General features: G+C 39.5%; 1 protein-coding gene across 1 annotated transcript; it reads right to left on the reverse strand.

Moving 5' to 3' along the window:
• Nucleotides 1-1,248: 1,248 nt before the first annotated feature.
• pik3c3 (phosphatidylinositol 3-kinase, catalytic subunit type 3) lies at nucleotides 1,249-20,069 on the reverse strand. The gene is made up of 25 exons (XM_072687522.1): nucleotides 19,678-20,069; nucleotides 17,850-18,038; nucleotides 16,804-16,947; nucleotides 15,892-16,021; nucleotides 13,710-13,796; nucleotides 13,418-13,513; nucleotides 12,203-12,274; nucleotides 11,948-12,052; nucleotides 11,766-11,858; nucleotides 10,895-11,080; nucleotides 10,599-10,741; nucleotides 8,973-9,042; nucleotides 8,784-8,851; nucleotides 8,586-8,691; nucleotides 6,909-7,025; nucleotides 6,420-6,551; nucleotides 6,213-6,341; nucleotides 4,957-5,026; nucleotides 4,791-4,855; nucleotides 3,772-3,856; nucleotides 3,538-3,612; nucleotides 3,269-3,437; nucleotides 2,720-2,810; nucleotides 2,424-2,549; nucleotides 1,249-1,517 (listed from the first exon to the last, which is right to left on the reverse strand). Exons 1-25 carry the CDS (start codon nucleotides 19,740-19,742, stop codon nucleotides 1,503-1,505), a joined length of 2,628 nt encoding a protein of 875 aa, XP_072543623.1. The 5' UTR covers nucleotides 19,743-20,069; the 3' UTR covers nucleotides 1,249-1,502.
• Between the last annotated feature and the right edge of the window lie 818 nt (nucleotides 20,070-20,887).

Here is a 20,887-nt window from a genome sequence, read left to right on the forward strand (position 1 = left end):
CACAGTGACGAACAAGACGAGCTGAAAAACAAGTAGACAGGGAAGTGCGTGGACCTAAACTATTTGTTTGGCTCTTTTTGGTGAATGAGTATGGTCACTGTCTTTGTGTGTGTAAATGCTACCCTGAAACACATTTGGGTATAACAATAATAATAATAATAATAATAATAATAATAATAAGATAAGGTAATATGATAATGACTAACTTTTATTTTTACACATCTAAATATTAGTAAGTATACTATGTGAAAGTCATTCACGTTTTGTGTTCCTGGGTGAAGTGAGTAATAAACGCAAGCCTCTAATGAATTTCTGTAGCAGTAGACTGACTCACTGAGTGAGTCACCCTCACCTCAAAGCTACATGAGAAGGTTCACAATACATATATGAAAGAAATTTTTCTTTTAAATAAATTATATAATTATTTTTTTGTTTTTAGGAGAAGGTAAAAACCTTCCTAATTTTCAAAGGATGTCAGTATAAAAAGATTTCATTCCAAGTAATTTTGGAGCATTTCTATTGGTCCTATTGGTTCTAATGTATTATGAAATCTCTCTCTCTACTTGAGATATATATGTATGTGTGTGTGTGTGTATGTGTATATATATATATATATATATATATATATATATATATATATATATATATATATTTATTCCAAGTCATTCTGGAGCATTTCTCTTGGTCCATGTCAAAAATTCATGATGAAATGTGCCTGATTCAAACCATGTCAAACAGTGGAGGAAGGCTTTCTACTAGATTCTGGAGCACTCCTGTGAGGATTTGATTGCATTCAGTGACAAGACCGTTTGTTGGATGATCACTCTACCTCATCCCAAACTCACACAGTTCCACCGCTCCACAGCTGGGGGGCTTTATACCCCTCTTGCCCACACCTGGCATTAAGCATGGTGCCAATAGGTTCATGTGTCAGCAATGGGTGCAACTACTACAAAGTAGCAGAATGTATTTATTACAAGGGTTGTCCACAAACATTTATGCATATAGTGTATGTTAAGTTTAGTGCATATAATGTGTACATGAGTACACATTACTAAAGATTTTGTTCAGCGAACCTTAGAATTCACTAATGTGCTGTTAATTCGCAGAATCACATGTTTTATATTAAATACTATTTTTGTGTTGGTCTGTTTGGTAATTCCTGATGTCATTTGCGCTAAATGAACCCACTGCAAATAAGGTCTTACACTCCACTACAAACGCAAGGAAAAGGACCAAACCACAGTGTGAAATTTGCAAGTTAGTATCTATATTTAAGCATGTGGTTTTTACATAAACAGTGCAATATAATTTTATATAGTATGAATAATATTTACAGAAAATTCTACAGTGCCCAGACCGCAGTGTTTCCAGTGGAGGAAAAGTTGCCGGCGCTCACACGGGCCGAGTTGTTCTTGGCACATTTCTCCACTCTCATTTGTTCTGTCCTGCTTACGTTACTATGGCAACATCTGTCCAGTTTCAGCCATCAGAATACCTTCTCACCTGCGCCAATACTGTTGAGAGGGGGGAAAAAGAAAGTAAGCATAAACAGGTTAAGCCGCATAAGAGAAATTAGTGAAGACAACAATGGTACAAGACTGAAAAGGCAGGAATATGTGTACATTCAATTCAATTAAATGAGTTTCAACGGTACATTATCTGCATAGTGCTACAGACATTATACCCAAAGTATCTTTACAGAGATTCACTGGCAGGAAAACTCAACCCATTTAAACCTCAAGCCTCACCATTGATACATTCAGAGATGTAGGGAAATTTAAGCTCCTTCACTTTTACTAAGAGCAATTTACAGTTTAATCATTCTACAGAGGTACATTAATTAAGTGATAGGAGTGCAAGTACTTCCACTAGGTATTTAAACCCCAGTCTAACACAAGAACATAGCTTTGTTATGCACTACACCATACCAACCTCTAGAGTAGTTAAAGTGTGTATGACTATGTTTAGTATGGAAAAACGTATCGTCTTTCTGTGCTAATGTGTTTTCTATCACTATACAAAAGAAATCACAAGGCTGCTTTTATTGTTGGATGCACTGCAATAATTTCAAGCGCATTCAGAGTAGCCATAAAAAATGCTGACTCCTGCAGTATAATCCTATTCATGTTATTTGGCTCAAAAAGGTTTCATTTTCAGCTTTGTGAGATCACGTTTTTTACTTCTCAGCTAAAGTCATTGACAGCACTGAGATACCTAATTATTCAAGAGAGTAGATTAGACAACAGCTGGGTCTTTTTGCTTTGACCTAAAGGTTTGATGTAAAGAGATTGGGAAAGAATCACAGAGCGCAATCAAAAACGTAAAAGAAAACCATCTTCCATCTTGTCCCCAGGGCTGGTGTGTGCAATTGGAGTGGATGCGCATGGGATGGTAGTATTACGAGACACTGACTTCTGTACCTGAGCAAATTTGTGTATCTGTTCCACCACAGCAGCAAACAGAGCTCCCACGCTTTCATCTATGAGACTCTGCATGTAGTGCACAGCTTCCTCATCCGACAGGTCCAGTCTGAACTTGTCCTGGACCTGGAATTACAATAGAGAATTCATCAAAGCAGCAATATTTCATGTGTGCTCTAGTTCACATTTTTTGTGGAATTTTGATTAGATATGCTATATCATTTTTTATGTCTAACATCCAGTGTTTTTGTTGCTATTATTACAAACTAATAAAATACATGTAAACGTGTTCACACCTTTTTAACTGTCTTGTCAGGCTCAAGAGCAATGTCAGGAATATTGGCATCCACCATGAGGGAGAAGAGATTCAGAATGAGGTTGGAGTATCTGGAGGACGACAAGGACACATATATTCAGTAAATTCTGAACATTTTAAGATATCTTGGCTAAAACTAGAACACCTAGTAAAAGTAAACTCCTATTACTTCATGCCAAATATAAAAAAAAAATTCGAACCTTAATATCAAATGAACAAGCATTTGAAAATACACATCCGTACACATGACTTTTAGGACATTTATAATGCTTTTTATGACGAAACCTGCATGATTCAAATAAACCACAACAACAGCAAACAATCAAAATGACAATGACCTGCAAAGTCTCTCTTTGGTTGGGGTTTGGCTTGAAATCAAGCTTGTGGTTTGCATTTGGTAATAGGTTATGGTTAGGCTTCATGGCAGCATCCCAACAGGCTTACAAATTGAGTTACACTTTCGATATATATGTAGATTAACTTTTGGTTGTCTCAAGAACAGTGAAGCCAGGATGTCGGTGTGTGTTACCTGCGAAGGTGAAGGAAGGCCGTGTAACACTGTTTCCTGAATTCTTGGTACTGTTCACTCTGCATGCCACCCATGCCCTCCACCATCTCCTTACTCAGCTTCATTGGTGGAGGCAGCGGTTTGGGGTCCCGCCCCAGAATATAGCCAAAATCAATATGGAACAGCTTCCCTTCAAGGAGTAAGGAAAGGCTGAGTCATTACCACATGCACTGATGGCATTATAGTAGGCAATATATGCACGATTAGGGACAGAGTCTAAATATCTGTACCAGTCTTTGTAAGAAGCAGATTGTCCAGGTGTCTGTCCCCAACTCCTAGGATATAGGTGATAACACAGTAGCCAGCTGCAATATACACAACACACACAGAGTGAAACCAGCCCAACTGCCCAACAAATCTCACCCAAGTGTAAAACTCAACACATGTAAAAAGAAAATCCTCCAAGGCATTTCAAAAGGTTGTTTCCCTTTATAAGCAAATATACAGGCAGAAGCCTGGCTCACCGCAGCTCTTGACATAGGTATCCATCACCTCAGAGCTGATGCCGTAAGGTCCTTTATCACTTGGGGCATGTTTCCTGAAGAAACTCTGCAGAACAGAGTCAACAGATAAAGCTTGCTATTCTCTTTTTTCTTTTTAACTCAAGCACTAAAAGCATATTCAGTAATTATTTACTCAAGCAGCCTTTAACTATTGGATTGATTCTTTCAAACATTTTTAGAAACTCACAGTGAAGTTTGTAAGTAACGGGACCATGAAGCATTTTTATTATTTTATTTACTAAAATGTAAATATAAAATAAATAGTGCCTCATTTCTGTTTATTGTTTATTTTATCCTCAGTTCCACAGTGTTTTAATGATTAATCAGATTCTCAGTTCTCATCGTCACACTCATACTCATAAAATGAAAAACCCAAACAGCACAAACTCAGACTTAAATGTCAATATTACAGCAATAGGGGTGGAGCTACCTGACATCTTTTGTGGTTTTGATGACTATTTATTACCTTTTATTTTTCTTACTCATAAAAAACCTCAAGCTGAAAGCAGGTCAGGTTTCACATGTTTTTGTTATGCTTACTATAATGATGATTTGTGTTCAAATTTAACAGTTCGCCCTGTATTGAAGTGATATGTCTTATGTAAAAGTTTGGACAACCTAGTCGAACTGCATAATTCTTGATTTTCTTAAAAAAAACTCAATTTCTGCACTTTTAAATTACTGTTTATATCTATTTAAATTATTTGGCAGACACAAAATTAACAAAATGAAATGTACAAACACTATGGCACATTTAATATGTTATGTTTTCTTTTTTCCAATATGTTAACTTCAGCAGACAAACTGAAACTGTGCAGAAAAATCAACAAAATGTCTCCAGGGGTGCCCAAACTTTGGCATACGTCTAGTTGTAGTTTAAGTTTGTGTCCTAACTTTGCCACAATAATGATGTCCATGATTACCAATGTGTTATCAGTTGGGCCCTACGGTTTTGTCTAAACTGTCCATAGGTGCCCTACCTGAATGTTGCCTTCAGTAGCTAAAACCTCTGCCACAGGAACAGACTGCACAAACTGCATAAAACCTGAAAGGGCACACAAAATCACAGTGGATGAACAAATTCACAAGTGCTGAGCTTCTACATCGGTATTAAACTGTAAGACTTTTGCGTTCATCAGCACTGACCGTGTTTGGTGCTGGTGGCCAAAACTTTGTATGGCGTTAACTTCAGGTCTAAATTCTCTTTCCTCAGAAGCTGTGGACAACACAACATGACATGAGATAGTTCTAGAAATGCTACACCCACAGAATGTACAAGTGTGTAAAGCCCCTTTTAGACATGCATGGTAACTTTCAGAACATTACCCAGAGGAGATGTAAGTGTGCGCACAAATGTCCAGATCAGGTGTACTGGACATTACCCGAACTTTACCCTGCCAGCCACAGAACAAAGTCTGGGTAATGCTATGTGTAAATAGAGCAGGTAATTTTCCCCAGTAGTCACAGTGGGCATGTTAATGACATTTCTCAAGCATCTGTTCTATTTTCACAGCGTTCGTTTTGTGTCATTGCTGTGCCTTCTGCCCCTGCTACACAGGCACTGAACCTGCCTAAACCACGCTAAACATTTCCTGAAGTGAGATGTGTTTGACATGTCTGACGTCTCTGTATGTTACATGTGTGAAAGGGCAAGTTCATACGTCACAACAGCTTATATGTGTCTACTGATGTACATTTCTTAATACTTCTCTCTGCGTTTATCGTGGTTGCAATTGTTAACATCTTATAAGAGGAATAAACTTCTTTTGCACTGAAGTGTTCAGCTTTAGAAGCAAATGAACATTTTACCTAAGCAATCTGCTGTGTTCAGTAGCACATTACTGTTATTACTGGGACAGTGGTGGATCAGTGGTTAGAGCTCTAGGCTATTGATGACAGGGTTGTGACTTCGATACCCGGGCTCAGCAAGCTCTCACTGTTGGGAGCTTCAGCAAGGCCCTTCACCCTCTCTGCTCCCCGGGCGCTGCAGCAATGGTTGCCGACCGCTCTGGGCACTCCGGTCCATTGTGTGTGTTTAACTGGTGTGTATGTGTGTGTTCACTGCAAGGGTGGGATAAAAGCGGAGGCCAAATTCCATCGTTGTCCGTCACAAATGGTAAATATGGTTGTATTGTATATGGTTGTCTTACTGAGGGCAATTGATATGGAATGCTTCAATAGTAAATTTATTAATCAGCAGTTTTGCATGATTATTTATGACCATAAAGCACTTGAATTGTCCCTGGTTGTGATATTAAAATCACTATTACTATAGTTATAGTACTATCAGAAAATACTATTTCTGAAGTCATACAGAAATATAAAAACACTACAGGTGTAAAGGTATGAGGCCGTACATGTGCATGTGTGTATCTGTGGGTATGTAAACTGGTGTATCAGACCTTGTCCATCAGTGAGATGATCTGCAGGATGAGCTGGTCCTGTCGAAGGTCGTCTCCATGTTTAAAGATTACAGGATATTGCTCACCATCTTCTGCTTTGAAGATCAGCTTAGCAGGCATCAGAGCACTCTGAAAGAGGAAGACATGTTTGATTATTTCTTATAATCAGACCAAAGATGATTTGATAAGAGTAGGATGCAACTGTACCTTAAAGAGTGTGGCAGTGTCCGGTATGATCCCCCTGATTCGAACCTGAGGCTCCAGTGGGAGAGGAATGGGCTCAATCTCAGACAGATTCACCTTCTCATTATCAGCCAACAGGGCCTGCAACCTCTCCGTCTGACAGAAGCATACACACAATTGTTTTTATACATTGTCAGAACACGACAAATATGAAGGGATACACATATCTATAGGTAATTATTTAAAAAGTGTTTTTCCCAATTTTCTCCTAGCTAGGACATGACAGCAAGGCCATTGATGCTTTTTGGGACTCCTAGACAAAGATGGCTGTGACATCTCCCACTGATAGGGGCAATGCTTCAATGTCAATCCAATAAGAATGTTGTAAACCCAACTCTACCCAAATCTAACTCTAAAGTTAATCTAAAACAATGTAAACAAATCCTGACATTGTATCCCTGTTCTTCTCTAATCTGCATTACTCTCAGGTTTATGTGATTGTAGGAGATCTACCTTTTTCTTGCGATTTCCACTCTCTCTCTGAACAGCCTTCATGAGCTGCACAAGTCTGTCTACAAAAGTCTGCTGTGCTGCCAGCAGGGAGCGCATCACTCTCACATTCTTATCACCCTGAGAAAGAGACAGACACGTCAAGATCTGTGAGTTTATAAGGGGTAGAGATTAGTGTAACAAATATCATATTCGATAAACACGGATTCAAACCAGTTTATTCACATGATGAACACTCACAAGCAGGCATTTTATGTGACTCTCAAAACTATTCAAATGTCTGGAACCATCATTAAAAAAACTGGAATCAAGGCTTCCAGTAATATATCATTCACTTTGCTGCTGAGAGATGCATAAAATGAGTAATATGTGAATGCATATATTGTGCTGTGTTAGTCTAAATTGTCACGGTCATGTAAATAACTCTTTACAGGAAAGGGAAAACCTTCCAAATTTTTATTAGAAGAAAAGATTGTATGCCAGGTCATCTTGGAGCATTTATATTGGTCTATTCATCATAACCATTTATCATGTTAACACAATGTAAAAAAAACAACGGCCAGATTCAAGTTGTCAAAAATGGCAAAAAACTTGAATTAGTCTTTAAAAAAAACTAAAAACTAGCTGAGGTTATTCTTGAGTAAACAGCAAAGCACCTTTGTAAGTCACTCTGCATAAGAGTGTCTGCTAAATGCCCTAAATGTATATGTAAATGTAAACTGAAGAGCTGACACAACCCTGTTCTTACCAGTAAAACTCGGTTGATCAGCTTGGCTGAAAGAGAGCTAACTAATAGGTTTGACTGCTCCATCATTCATTGTTCATTTAATTTCCTGAGTAATTTGCTGTACAACTATAAAGCTATTTGGAATATAAAATATGTTACTTGAATATATTGCCAGTTTAACATGTCTGTATTATGGTTAGATCTGCCTTCAGTAGTATTAAACCAAGCAGCATCTCAACTGGCACAGTACTATCTATACAGCACACTGTATGCATGTGAGCTGTAAAATGTTGGCTTCTACATCCAAATAGTGACTGTATGTCCAATAGGGAGTAGTGAACAGATAGATGAAGTGTTTGGGTGGAGGAGCAATTATTTTAAGACTCTTTGCACTTTGTAGGGAGCAGGAAGTACAATATTCAACCGTAAATTATTTTAAAGTAACTAAATTACTTGATGGAGAAATTGTTAATTGCAATCATTATTATTACTTACTTAATGAATAATTAAAGATTTGCTATGTTTTATTATTGTAATCTGATAAAAGCAATAAGCCAGATGAGACCATGTGTTGCAGTGGTTTCATCACAGGTAAGGTTTATGCAGTTGTATGCACTCAGCTCTGCGTCTTGCTTAAGATCACTTGCTTAAAATCAGGCTTTTGTGGCGTTTTGCTTTAATAAAAAAGGTAGAATGTACGTCATGAAGAAATTAACATCCAGAATGCCTTGCATTTCAGAAGTGGTGATCAAATCTTAAAGTAGATAACCTGAGATTAAAAACTATAAATAAGCAATGTTTGCAACATTTCCATCTACACTGTTCGGTTGTTATTAAATTAACAATTAAAAATGGTTATGATGGTTAAAATCATACTCCGAACACCTCATACAGAAAAAGCAAGAAACACAGACAGTAATTGTTGTACATGCATGTGTGTTAATATGACTTACCTTAAGTAGAGCTTGGCTAAATCTTCTCATCACATTTAGATACATGTCGTGAGTTTTTGGGTCTCTTTGCTGTGTGTCTTGGTCTTCACACTCCACTATTACATACCTTTAATAATTTCCCAAACAGAAAATCTTTATTTGTCATCTGTGCATGGAAATTTGGAAATGTACTCATTTTAAATTAGCATGAATATTTACCAGTACAAGTAGTTGGCCAAAGTTGAGTTCTTACAGGCACGCGATATAAGGAAAGTACACAGGTCCTGCTGCAGAGTACACACGATCACTTACAATGTATATTACACTCAGTTCCACACCACCACCATCACATCATCACCACAGCCATCCTCACCATTGTCTTTTCCCTCTACATTCCAGCTTTCTTACCTCAAGATTCTCTCCATCTGCGCCCTCTTTGCCCTTCTGTGTGCTCGGGGTAGCTGATGCCATCTGAGAACTGATTCAGCGTAGATCCATTAAAACAGCATTAATCTCAAACTTTCCAGGATTTTATACTTCCTCTTCATTTCCCTTTTTTGTAAAAATGCTAGTCCAACTTTCACCTTTTCCCAAATAGCAATTACAGTTACCTACAATTACAATTACCTACGACAATGGACTTTTAGTAGAAGTCTATATATCCTGAATTTTTGTCTGTACTTTTGTCCATTTAATTATAAACAGTACTGTCTGAGGCAGAAAATGTGTGATTTAGGCATGTAGGTTTTAAAGTTGTTGGGCCATAAGTTTTGTTAGTTGTTCGCTACAGTGCAAAACTAAAGAAGCAAATGATTCTAGGTTGTACCCTCACTTTTTAAGCTTTTTTTAAGCCAATTTGAAAAAGCGAAAAGCAGCATATTGTGACCAAAAAAACAAAACAAAACAAAACAAAGAAACTTAATGGCAATGTGAACTTAATGTGTCAAAGAACCCCAGACTCTTTACAATAAAGGTGCTGCAAATGGTTCTTTGAGTGTTGCCATAGGAAATAACTTTTAGTTCCATGGATAACTATGTTTGTAACAGATGTGTAAAGTGTAAAGAGCCTTTAATCAAGTTAAGGTTCTTTACATTCACACCTCTATATAATAAACATGGTTCCCAGCCAGCCTGCCTAAATGACCATCACCCTATAGCCCTCACATTGGTCGAAACAAAGTGCTTTGAACAGCTGGTCAGAGACTGTCTCATCTATGCACTGCTGGACTCTTTGGACCCACTACAGTTTACTTACTGCCCTAAGCACCAAGTTGGAAGACCTTGGCCTTTTTCCATCCCTGTGTGACTGGATCTCCAACTTCTTGATGGACAGACCATAAGCAGTGCGGGTAGGCAAACATGTCTCCCCCATCCTCACCCTCAGCACTGGAGCCGCCCAGGGTTGTGTCCCGAGCCCTGATCTGTACTCATTGTGCACATATGACTGTGTGGCCACTTTTTGCTGATGACACTGTTGTGGTGGGTCTGATGTCTGACAGTGATGAGAGGGTCTATAATAATCTTCTCAATGTCAGCAAGACAAAGAAGCTGATAGTGGCCTGCAGCAGGAAGCAGGAGAGGAGCTACCACTCTGTGTGGATGAGTGGAGCAGTAGTTGAAAGAGTGGACAGTTCACATCTCACAGTATTCATCATGGTCTTGCCATATCAACTACCTGGCGAAGAATGCCCCAGTCAGCGTCTCAACCACCTCAGACACCTAATGGATACCCTCCAAGGTTCTGCAGAACTTCTACACCTTAACAATTCAAAGCATCCTGACGGGGAGTATCACAGCCTGGTTTGGGAATAGCACCAAGCAGGACAGACAAGCTCTCCAGAGCGTGGTGTGTTCAGCTGTGTGCATCATTTGGTTTGAACTCCCTGACCTGCAGTCCATCTACAACAAGCAGTGTTGGACCAAGGCTAGCATCCCATCCATGGCACCACTCAATAAGTCATTTGAAGCCCTTCTTTTTCTTTATTTTGTTTTAGAATGATAGTGTCAAGTGACCGACTGGTTTTAGTGCCTTACCTGTCCAAATCACCCAGAGTGGTGCTCTCACCCAGACCTCCCTGACTGTCCCTCTTACTGCCAGGCTCCAGACCTCCCTGGATATCATTGAAGTTCTCATACTTCAGAGCCTGAACCAGCTGCAGCAGATACATCAACAGATCCTGCACAGGCAAAGAATTAGCTAGAACTGGCTTTTAGAGCACATTGTATATATAGACTACCTGTAATACTAGTTTGTCTGCTGACGCATCTGTAAAAGACTCTATTTTGTCTTCTCTGCAGGTCAATATCACCTGCCTCTTTAGGATATTCACCTCATCATCAGCCTGCTGCAGGCGGGCTACGGCGTAGCGCCTAACGGTGGGGTTGGTGAACTGCGATGAGAGTAGCTCCAGAGAGTCCTCCACATCCATGGGCCTCCATTTGCCCAGGAGCTCCAGAGCCTGCTTCGCCTCCTGTGGCAACGCCCAATTCACACACTTCAGGAACTTAGTCAGGGCCTGAAAACACACACAAACACACAATAACATAAAACAGAACATGGTTTACCTTTCAGCTAAAAATATCATCTTCCTAGCTGACTGTACGCAAGGTTGGTGGTATTTCAGATTTGCCAGTTACCTGAGCCTGACAACAACCAAACAAGAGTTTCCCAAAGCTAAACTTTCACCAGTTGGTTTAACTAGCTAGATCACAGTAAGAGCTGCTAAAACGTTGATTATTCTTATTACCATATATTGCTGTTAACATGATCTATGTAGCTATTCATTTTATGGTATAATGTATAACCACGGCTGCCCTACAGTGGATACCACCTCAAGCTACGTCAGTGAATTTATCTTTGCACTCCTGCTGACTCATATCTCTGGTGTCTTCTTTTTTTATGTGCGTTTGTAACTTTGTATATACCTAAGCTATTTTATATATTCAGTGTCAATAAAGTTCCATTCACCCACTCATTCATACAGCCACCTACCCATACATACATCCAATCACCCACACATCCATCCATCCACTCTCATTTTACACATTAGAGATTCCATTCCAAAAGATGTAAATTATTACAATAAGAGAACCATGTATGTGGCTCTCAATGAGTGTGAGGATTTCCAGCAAGGATGAGTGAGGCATCACAACCATAAACATTAATTTTCAAAGACTTAACACAAACACACTCTCACACACCTTTTCCTGAGTGGTAAGGTAATATCTGAACTTCCAAACGAGATCCTGCTCTTCGGAACTCAGCTGCTTGGTGGGCGGGTAGCTGACGATGATCTGAAGGCACAAACACTCCATTACAACCAGAGGCACTTTAGTCACTTACACTCACACACTTAATTCCATTATCTCTATTCCTCACTCACGTTGAGCTGGTCTCTGGTGGCCGCGTTAGGCTTCAGGTCATGGTCGGAAGGTCCACTTCGCAGACTGCGAGCCAGCTTGTGGTGTTTGCTCTCCACCAGATTCTCCTAGAACACAGACGTCACAACACCAAAGTTTAACAGATGAACTCTGGCTGAATAAATCATTTTTCCCATCTACTGAACACAGAGATTTGAGTGCTAACCTCAAATCCTTTCCACAAAAACCTCTTTCCAGGAACTGTTTTCTTGACTCACCATGCACATTTGAGGGTCAGGGACTTTTACTATGTCTGAACTTGTCAGCAAAGGGGAGGCTTCATCTCCATCCTGTTGAAACAAGGGCAATAACAACATGTTACTACGCCAACCCTGGCCAAAGTCCTTATAAGCAAGCCTATCCACTCGGCAGCCATCCTGGCAACGGCCCTGGGCAGTTATTTCCAGTCGTACAAGAGCAGGAAAGCATATAAACCTGAAATTAAAAACAGTAGTTTAAATGTATTTTAGCAGCCAAGACACATTTGGGGATGTTTGGTTTTGTAGTTGTAGCAAACAAAGCAGGAAAAAATAACCCCAAAAAACATTTTAGACAAATATTATATTAGTCCTGTAGTTGGAGAGCAAAAAGAAAAAAAAACGCTGCTTTAATAGCCAACACATCAACAATTGAAAAAGTACTATGTAGCACAAATTGCATAATTAATTTGCAGTATTTTTACATTTGGTACAGCCACTACACTTGCATATATCTCCAAAACAACAAAAATAATTTTCTCTCAAATGTAGCAATATCCAATTCCTAGTAGCTATGACTCCCCTACCATATAATGCTATCAGTACTGGAAAGACGAAACCTAGCATGTGCTTTCTTCCAGTCAGGGGAAGTGCCACCTCATACATACCATTAAAAGCACCTGCCTCATATTGTGCAGTCGTCTAGCCATCTCCATCTGGCCCTTGTGAAAGTTGATCACATCCCAAACTGACTATTCACTTACTAACTGTAATGCGGTCAGTGGTTTTAATGTAGAGGCTGATCAGTGTATAAATATATTGTATGATATATAGGTTTTGGAAGCATTAGCCAAACACCTGTTAGGGCTTTCAGAAAGTAGGAAAATAGAACTTGCAGGAAGGGGTTGGCGATTTGGTAAAAATATTATATCATGATACATGATACACAAGATTATTTTGCGATAGACAATATTCATTACGATATTTTCACTTGAACACAAAATGCATCCATAGAGACATTCCTAAAGCTGTAGAGACACATTCTCAAATACTTTTATACTCTGTACAGTGTTTTTATTTAAAATCTGCTACACTTCATCTAAATAAACAGCACTACTTACACTATCTGTAAGGAAGTGTGTAGTTGGCCAGTATTCTTTAAGCCTCTGAGCTAATATCTATGAAAGCAGTGGATGTTTAAAAGTCTACAGGAAATGCTGGTCGTTCTATCCATACCTTTTCGTAGTACACTATACTGTATTCTCTCTCTCCACTCTTGACCCGAGGGAATTCCACCATAAGGTACATGAAGTTGGAACTGCGTTTCTCACTCTGTAAAGAAGATCAGAAGAGACGTACAACAGTTTTTATGTTGTACGACCATGATTAGGTCTACACTTGTGTTTATCTCACCCAAGACAACTAACCTATTTAGTTTCATAGTAGTTACTATTATGGTTATAGCTATTACTATTCTGAATAATCAGCATGAAGGTTAGAGGTCTTGGCTTTATGACTCCTGTCTCACCTCGTTTATCATCTCGATCTCTCTGAAGGTCAAGCGGTCCAGCCAGTCCACCTTCACCATGTGCCCCTGGCGATGAGCCTTTGTCAGCTAAAAAGAGTGAACAGGGGAAAGAGAGATAAAAAGTGTGTCAGAGTGATTGACGGATAATGAGTAATGCAGCGTAACAGTGGACAAAGCATGTCGTGCTGTGCACAAAACAAACCCACACTCAATCAGAGCACACCAGTGTGTCAGCAACAAAAAGCTTCACACACATTCACACTCATTAGCCAACCAAACCACTCAGTGGGTCAGTGGTACAAAGTGGTCCCAGAACAGGGAGGTTTACATCCCTCCTGTTGGAGCACAGTTAGTAAAATTCAACCTTTGTTAAAGATCACCAAGAGTTTGAAAAAAAAAAAGAAGCAAAGAATTCAGACAACCTGATCCCTAGGTAGGGCTGACCGATATGGGGGGAAAAGTCACACTGCTATATTTTAAGTTTTTGCAAAAGATGCTGTCATTTTTGTAAAAGAAAAGATACACAGATATTACTTTATGTACAATAAACTATCGCCACCTAATTGCCATACTAATTCTAGAAAGTGTGTATTTAGAAGGGGGATTAAAGCAGTAGCTCAAAATGATGGTTATTTTAATAGAATAGCTGTATTCTGTTAATAAAAGGGCTGTGTGATATATACACAACACGGACAAAAGTACTGGGACACCTGCTCATTCAATGTTCCTTCTGAAATCAAGGTTTTTGCCTGAATAACTGTTTGTCCTGCTTTTGTTGGAGTAACTCTCTCTACTGTTGGGGCAGTGTTTGGGCAGTGGTGGCCCAGCAGTTAGAGCTCCGGGCTATTGATGACAGGGTTGTGGGTTCGATACTCGGGCTCTGCAAGCTGCCACTGTTGGGCCCTTGAGCAAGGCCCTTTACACTCTCTGCTCGCCGGGTGCTGAAGTGGTGTGTGTGCTCACTGCCCCTAGTTCACTAGTGTGTGTGTGTGTGTGTTCATTACCACAGATGGGTAAAAACACATAGTACAGTGACAAATATGTGCACCTGTCCAGGGAAGGCTTTCTACTTTAGGGCACTGCTGTGAGGTTTCGACTGCGTTTAAGTGACAAGAGCAATAGTGAGGTCAGGATGTTGGGTGAGCACCACCCCACCTCATCCACAGCTCTTCAACTCATCCCAAAAATATTGGATGGAGCACCATCATTCCAAAGAATACAGTTCCACTGGTCAACAGCTCAATGCTGGGGGTCGTCAATCCTCTAGCCCATGCTCACCTTTGAGTCCTGTTCTGATTCCGTTCATTAGAAGGGGTGTCCACAAACATTTGGACATAAAGTGTACAGAAGAACATACTGCATTATTCCTACATATTGTATATTTAATATTCCTTGCAATGTTCTAAAACACTTGGGTGAACATATGATGCCATGATTAAATTTGAAGATGCTCACGATACTCAACATGTGTACTATGTCAGGTAGCTCACTTGCAGAATGCAATAGCCAATATAATGATAAGCATCAAAGAATGGTGGTGCAGCCCTACAGCTAGGATTCAGGTTATTTCAATCCAGTGGTGACAGCCATGGCAGGGTCCACTTTAGATACAATGGCAACTTGAACTTCATTTACAAAATGTGATCACACAAAAGATCCATCAGTTCTAAAGGTGCTTCAACACGTTCCAAAATGCTTTTTACAGGCAACACTTAGACAGCAGATATAAAGAGCCACTGAATGTGCCCTTTTTGCATATACTATGTGGGCAGAACATTTAGGAGAAAAAGCTCAGCTCACATCATCTGGAAACAAACAGACCAACTCACTGTCATTCAAACACACACATTTACATACACATACATTCACACACATTCAGCATTCCTGTCCTCTGTGTCTCCTGTTATACTCACATCACTAAGTAGCTCCAGGTCTGGACCCTGGAACAGACAGCAGTTCAATCATGTCTTTCTACATCACACACACACATGCACATACACTCACACAGTCTTTTTCTCCTGTTCTGTAAAGACACACTCATAACCTAAGAACAGTGTGCGCATAGTTCTTCTCACATCTGTCCGTTCATTCAGTTTACACACTGTGATCACACAAGAGAGGAATCCATTTCAGCATTCCGCCACATCAACACTGTTGTTTACATATGCCTCTCTGCTCTAACCTTAGCCAGTCTGCCCATCTGATCCTCGGCCAGAGTGCTGCTGGTCCTGCCTGGTGTGCAGGTGGGCTCTCCACCATCCCCCTCCACCCCCGGCCACACCTTCAGATCGTGCATGCCCTGCCGAAACATTCTGATAGGGAAAGAGAAATAGAAAGATAGGCATTAAAAAAATAAATAAAAATCATGACAGAGCATAAGGGCATTAATGCATTACATTTGAAGATAGACGTTCAATGACTTAAGGTGTTTTGGGGAACCCTCATGAAAGAGTTAATAGAAAATTCATCCACAGTTTTATATTGACGGACCCCTAAATATTCTACCCTATATATAAAGGAACTTATACTTTTAACAGTGTATTCTTGGCTTATTGTAAATTGGCTGCTTTCCACTACTGTGTAAATACGCTCTCCATCACAATTGTGTGTTAATTATTCTCATTATTTGAGAACTGCACTGCCTCTTCCTGTCCTTGTCCTACAGCCATGAAATGTAATTCGCCCTTTGAGCCACCCTGAAGTTTTACACATGCATTTCTAGACAAGCTGATAAGTAAAAGAAGCATGTGGTCTGAAGCAGTTAAGTAATATAACAGGATTGTACAACAATATGACTCAGGCTATGCAGTGTTACACAGTTCTCCCAAGCAAGAGATATACAGCACAATTAGCAGTCGTCTGAACCTGGAGTAGAGGCACAAAATAGAAATCAGTTCTAAAAGTGTTCCAACTGGTTCCAAAATGCTTTTCAGAAGCAATGCTTCTTTAAAAACCAGCATAGAAAAAAAGGCACTGATTGTGCACATTTCGCATACTGTATGTGGGCAAATCAGTAGAGCATCACATTGATTCACTGTTATCATGACAATTTCTGGAGGCTGATAAACAGATCTGTGAAACAAGAGAGACTCACCCATATTTCCCAAACAGGGTTACAGTGGTGCCTCCTACAGGCGTGGCACGGCCCGGTCCATAAACATCCCATACAGTGAGAGCTACCTGAGCACTCTGGGGCAGGTCAGGATACTTCACTGGCAACCTCAGCCATTCATTCCAGCTATAAACACACAAACATACATTATCCATAAATTATCCATTAAATTATCTATAGTTATCTATAATGACATACGTATGAACATTTATGTATACGTATATCTACACATCTCGCAATCTACCAATCAAACAGTACACATTCAAAATTAAGTCTAAATGACGGTTTGCTGCACTGAACAACATTGCTTATATACTGTATCTGTCATGCTAATGCTATGTTCTTTTTTTTCAATCCCATATAAACATCTAATAAACAAATAACTTGAACTAGAACAAGGCATTTCCTGAAGAAAATGCAGAGTGACTGTGCAGCTTATGCAATTTTCAAGCTGTTGCCAGGATGTTGCTAGGTGGTTGCACTGCTGTTGTGTCCCAATTGTTTGCTATGCAGTTGCGGGGTGATTGCTATGGTGTTCCAAGTGATTTTTATGCCGCTGCTAGGCAGTTGCGATGGTGTTTTAAGTAGTTGCTAGGATGTTGTTGATTATTAGATAGTCAGCAGGGTGATGCTAGCTAGTACCTATACCATATGTGATGGTTTCTAGGGTGTTGTTAGATGGCTGCTATGCTATTCAAAGTGGATACTACAGTATACCAGGTGGTTGCTATGGTGGTTGCTATGCTCACAAACAAAATGTAAGGCTGAGGAAAAAAAGCTGAATAGAAGCACAAATATCTAGATATAAAAAGAAGAAGATTATACAGTTGAATAAAAAACATTTTGCTAATCTCTACTTATTAATACAACACAGTAATGTTAGCTCCAGTACAACACAAATTAAGCAACCTTCTGACAACACGTATGTCTTAGCTGACTGACTACATTTGGGATAAGGACAAAAGTGTATTTCTACATATTTGATCTTTTTTTAATGACATTTGAATGAGTTCTTGACTTGTACTCACTTCCAGCGGGTACTGAAAGCTTTGTAAGAGGTTCGAACAGGTAGGGCCAATGGCTTTCCCTCCGCAAACACCTGGCAGGTCACATACAGGTCTGAGCAGTTCTCCTGGTAGAGGCCTGAGAAACGCAGCATTGGGTCTTCCAGCAGAGCCTTGTAGCTCTTCTGTTCACGCTTGCCCTCCAAACTCCCTCTGTGAAGGACAAACAAGTTCTGAGAACATGGATTACAGAGAGGAGCCCTACTGAATCACATTTATCACTTCACAATAAAACTGTGGCTCCCTGGGTCCTTTAGGGTGGGGGTCTGGTTCTGGGGGCAACAGGACAGGGCCAACATGTTTTATAACTTGACGACCTGTCACCAAAAGAGCACCTTATCATGGAAGAATCCGGGAGGGCGTGAGTTTCTTTCCACGCTGCGTGGCTTTAATAGCTGTGGATGCGTGATTGCATCTCTCTGCATGAGTGTTTATCAGAACCCAGAGATTCAGCCATCGCAGCAGAAGTGCAATGAATTTCAGCAGCGCCATTAAAACAGTCGTGAGTTTTCTTTCACTGACTCATGGTGTTCACAGTTGTCATGGGAAATTTGATTCAGTGTATCGGACTGGGCCCAAGTTTCCCAAAAGCATTTTACTGTTAAGATCCCCTTATCTAGTAGAGAGATAGAAAACGTAGTGCTACGCTTCTTTTAGCAGAGAGATGATTTTTAGAAAAACAGCACTGATTCCTTTAAATTGTCCATTTCACTGCTCCAAACCCTCAATTATACTGTTTATTCCCTTTGTCCAATCATTAATAACAATATTTGCTTGTACAGCACAGGTCAAGTCTACAAATGTAGCTTGAAATTTCACAGAAATTTGTGCAAAAAGAAAGAAGTGAACACTGGACACTCATTTATTCGTTTAGATTTCATTAAGCAGTAGTTGTTTTATTGTTTTTTTGTGAGATATTAAGCTCTATTTGTAAACTGGAACAATTATTCTTTTGAATAAATCAGTCTAACTAAATCAGAAGACGTCCAACTGAACTGAACCGTTTTATTGAAAACAAGTACGGAAGCCCATTCCTGTCAAAACTGTTTGTTTAAAAAAAAATTGTAATAATAGTTACTTATTACAGCTAACTATCAAAATCATACATATTCATGTTCATATTCAGACTTATGCCAAAATATCAATGATCTTTATTCTGAGTTAGTATTTAATATGTAATGATATACTAATACTTTAAGTAGTTCTCTGACTCCTGAAGCCTTATCTTAGGACTGTGAATTTAATCAAGTTTTAAAAATTAACTTAAAACTCTTTGACGAAACAAGAAATTATTACATTTTAAGAAATCATAAATGATAAATATGTATTTAGAAATAAAACATTCATACTTTTTCCAGAAAAATGAGAAAAGGGGCATTTCTACACCAAGAAAAAAAACTAAATACAAAACATGAAAAATGTAAATAAATGAGTAGGTAAATGAATAAATAAATAAATAAATAAGAGAGAATAAACACCCATGTGACCTCCTCCACCACCTATCTGTGGTAGAGCCTCACCTTTAAGGACCATCATTCTGACAAAAGACCATTATTCTTCACATTAGGACAACTAGTCAGCAGTGTGAACTTTAAGCTGGAGCACAACAGTCCAGATTAGTGGAAAAAGGCAGGACAACAGGCAGCTGTCTAGCAGACTGCCAGCCAGTTACACAAATCCGCTGTAAATAGCACAGACAGGGGGTCTAGCTACTGGTCTACTGGCAGACCAGCTAGCTAACTGACTGCTGTCACTTTCACCATCAAAACAATGACTCAGTAAAAACACTTACATTTTCAGTTGAACGTTTATGTCTAAGTCGCAACTGTAAACATAGTTAAACTTGTCCGTATCCATCGTTAGTTAATACCGAAGAAAAACTGCAAAAGAAAACAATAAAAATACAAAAACGGCGTTATACTGCAGCGGTGTGTGAGCAGCAGGCCCAGCACAGAGACACACAGCCCTGCACTTCAACTTCAGCAGCTGAAACTCTCCTCTCAACCGCATACAATCACTGCCCGGCTCAGCGATTCTGTATATGAAGCCTGAGTGTGGCAAAAACTTGCGATTATATTTAACTACGGTGATGACAAAGTGTTTTTCTGTCCATCTGCAGATCCATAGTGAGTTCTTTATTTACCGAGCAAAACACAACACATTCATGAAAACAGGCACACCCAATCGATACCCCATCCTCCGAGCACACCAACGGCTCAAGCGTTCATCGTGTTGACCGGACCGATTAGTCTGGTCTGAGTAGAGTCCGGGTTGAGCGGTGGACGGAAAGTGAAGACGGACAAACTTTCTGTAAAAAGAAAAGGCTCGATCTTGTTAAAGGACCCTCGTGCTACATCGTCATGTGTTTAGTTTAATCCCGGAGGTCCACTTCTAACATTTGTGCGGTTTTACAATAGGCCAATATAATTACAATAGAGTGCACAATTGGCCTCGACCAGTGAATCGTTAAAAAGTAGACTTTTCTGGACGGAAGAATTAGGTACCTTAATTAAAGCACCACACCACACCTTAAACAGTGTGAAAATTAGGATCAAAAATTAGGATTTTCCCACTGACCACTGTTGGATCAACTGTAAGGAAATGGCAGCTGCATCGCATCTCACCACCCAAGCCTGATTTATCACATTTGCAATGAATGGAGACCCAGAAAATGGTCAAATCAGAGACATTATAAGTCTTACAATATTTACTCTGAGCGGATACAGTGATCAGATGTTTTATCTAAAAAAATTATATTTAGATCTACTGGCTGAGTGGTGGGTCAGTTCTGACAGTGCTGGTTTAAAGACGGCTTTATTAAAAGCTTTATTAAAAGCTTTATTATTAAATTCCAACAAGATGAAGAATGTAATAATAATCATTTTTAAACTTTGTTTTATTACTACTAATAATACTAAAATAAGTAATATATTGTTGTTACTGCATTTTTTAATTCAAAGCACCCCATGGAGCTGGCTGGTAAATCACTCACATTTAGCAGG

Source organism: Salminus brasiliensis, chromosome 9 (assembly GCF_030463535.1).
Source record: "Salminus brasiliensis chromosome 9, fSalBra1.hap2, whole genome shotgun sequence".
In the NCBI taxonomy this organism is placed as follows: Eukaryota; Metazoa; Chordata; class Actinopteri; order Characiformes; family Bryconidae; genus Salminus; species Salminus brasiliensis.

Excerpts from the sequence above, each read along its gene's own strand:
- pik3c3 (XM_072687522.1), bottom strand. The coding sequence starts at position 19,742 with ATGGATACGGACAAGTTTAACTATGTTTACAGTTGCGACTTAGACATA. Across the intron at positions 12,275-13,417 it reads GTATAGTGTACTACGAAAAG|GATGGAGATGAAGCCTCCCC; the intron begins GTATGGATAGAA and ends TTGTTTCAACAG. Across the intron at positions 11,081-11,765 it reads ACCTTACCACTCAGGAAAAG|GCCCTGACTAAGTTCCTGAA; the intron begins GTGTGTGAGAGT and ends GTGTGTTTTCAG.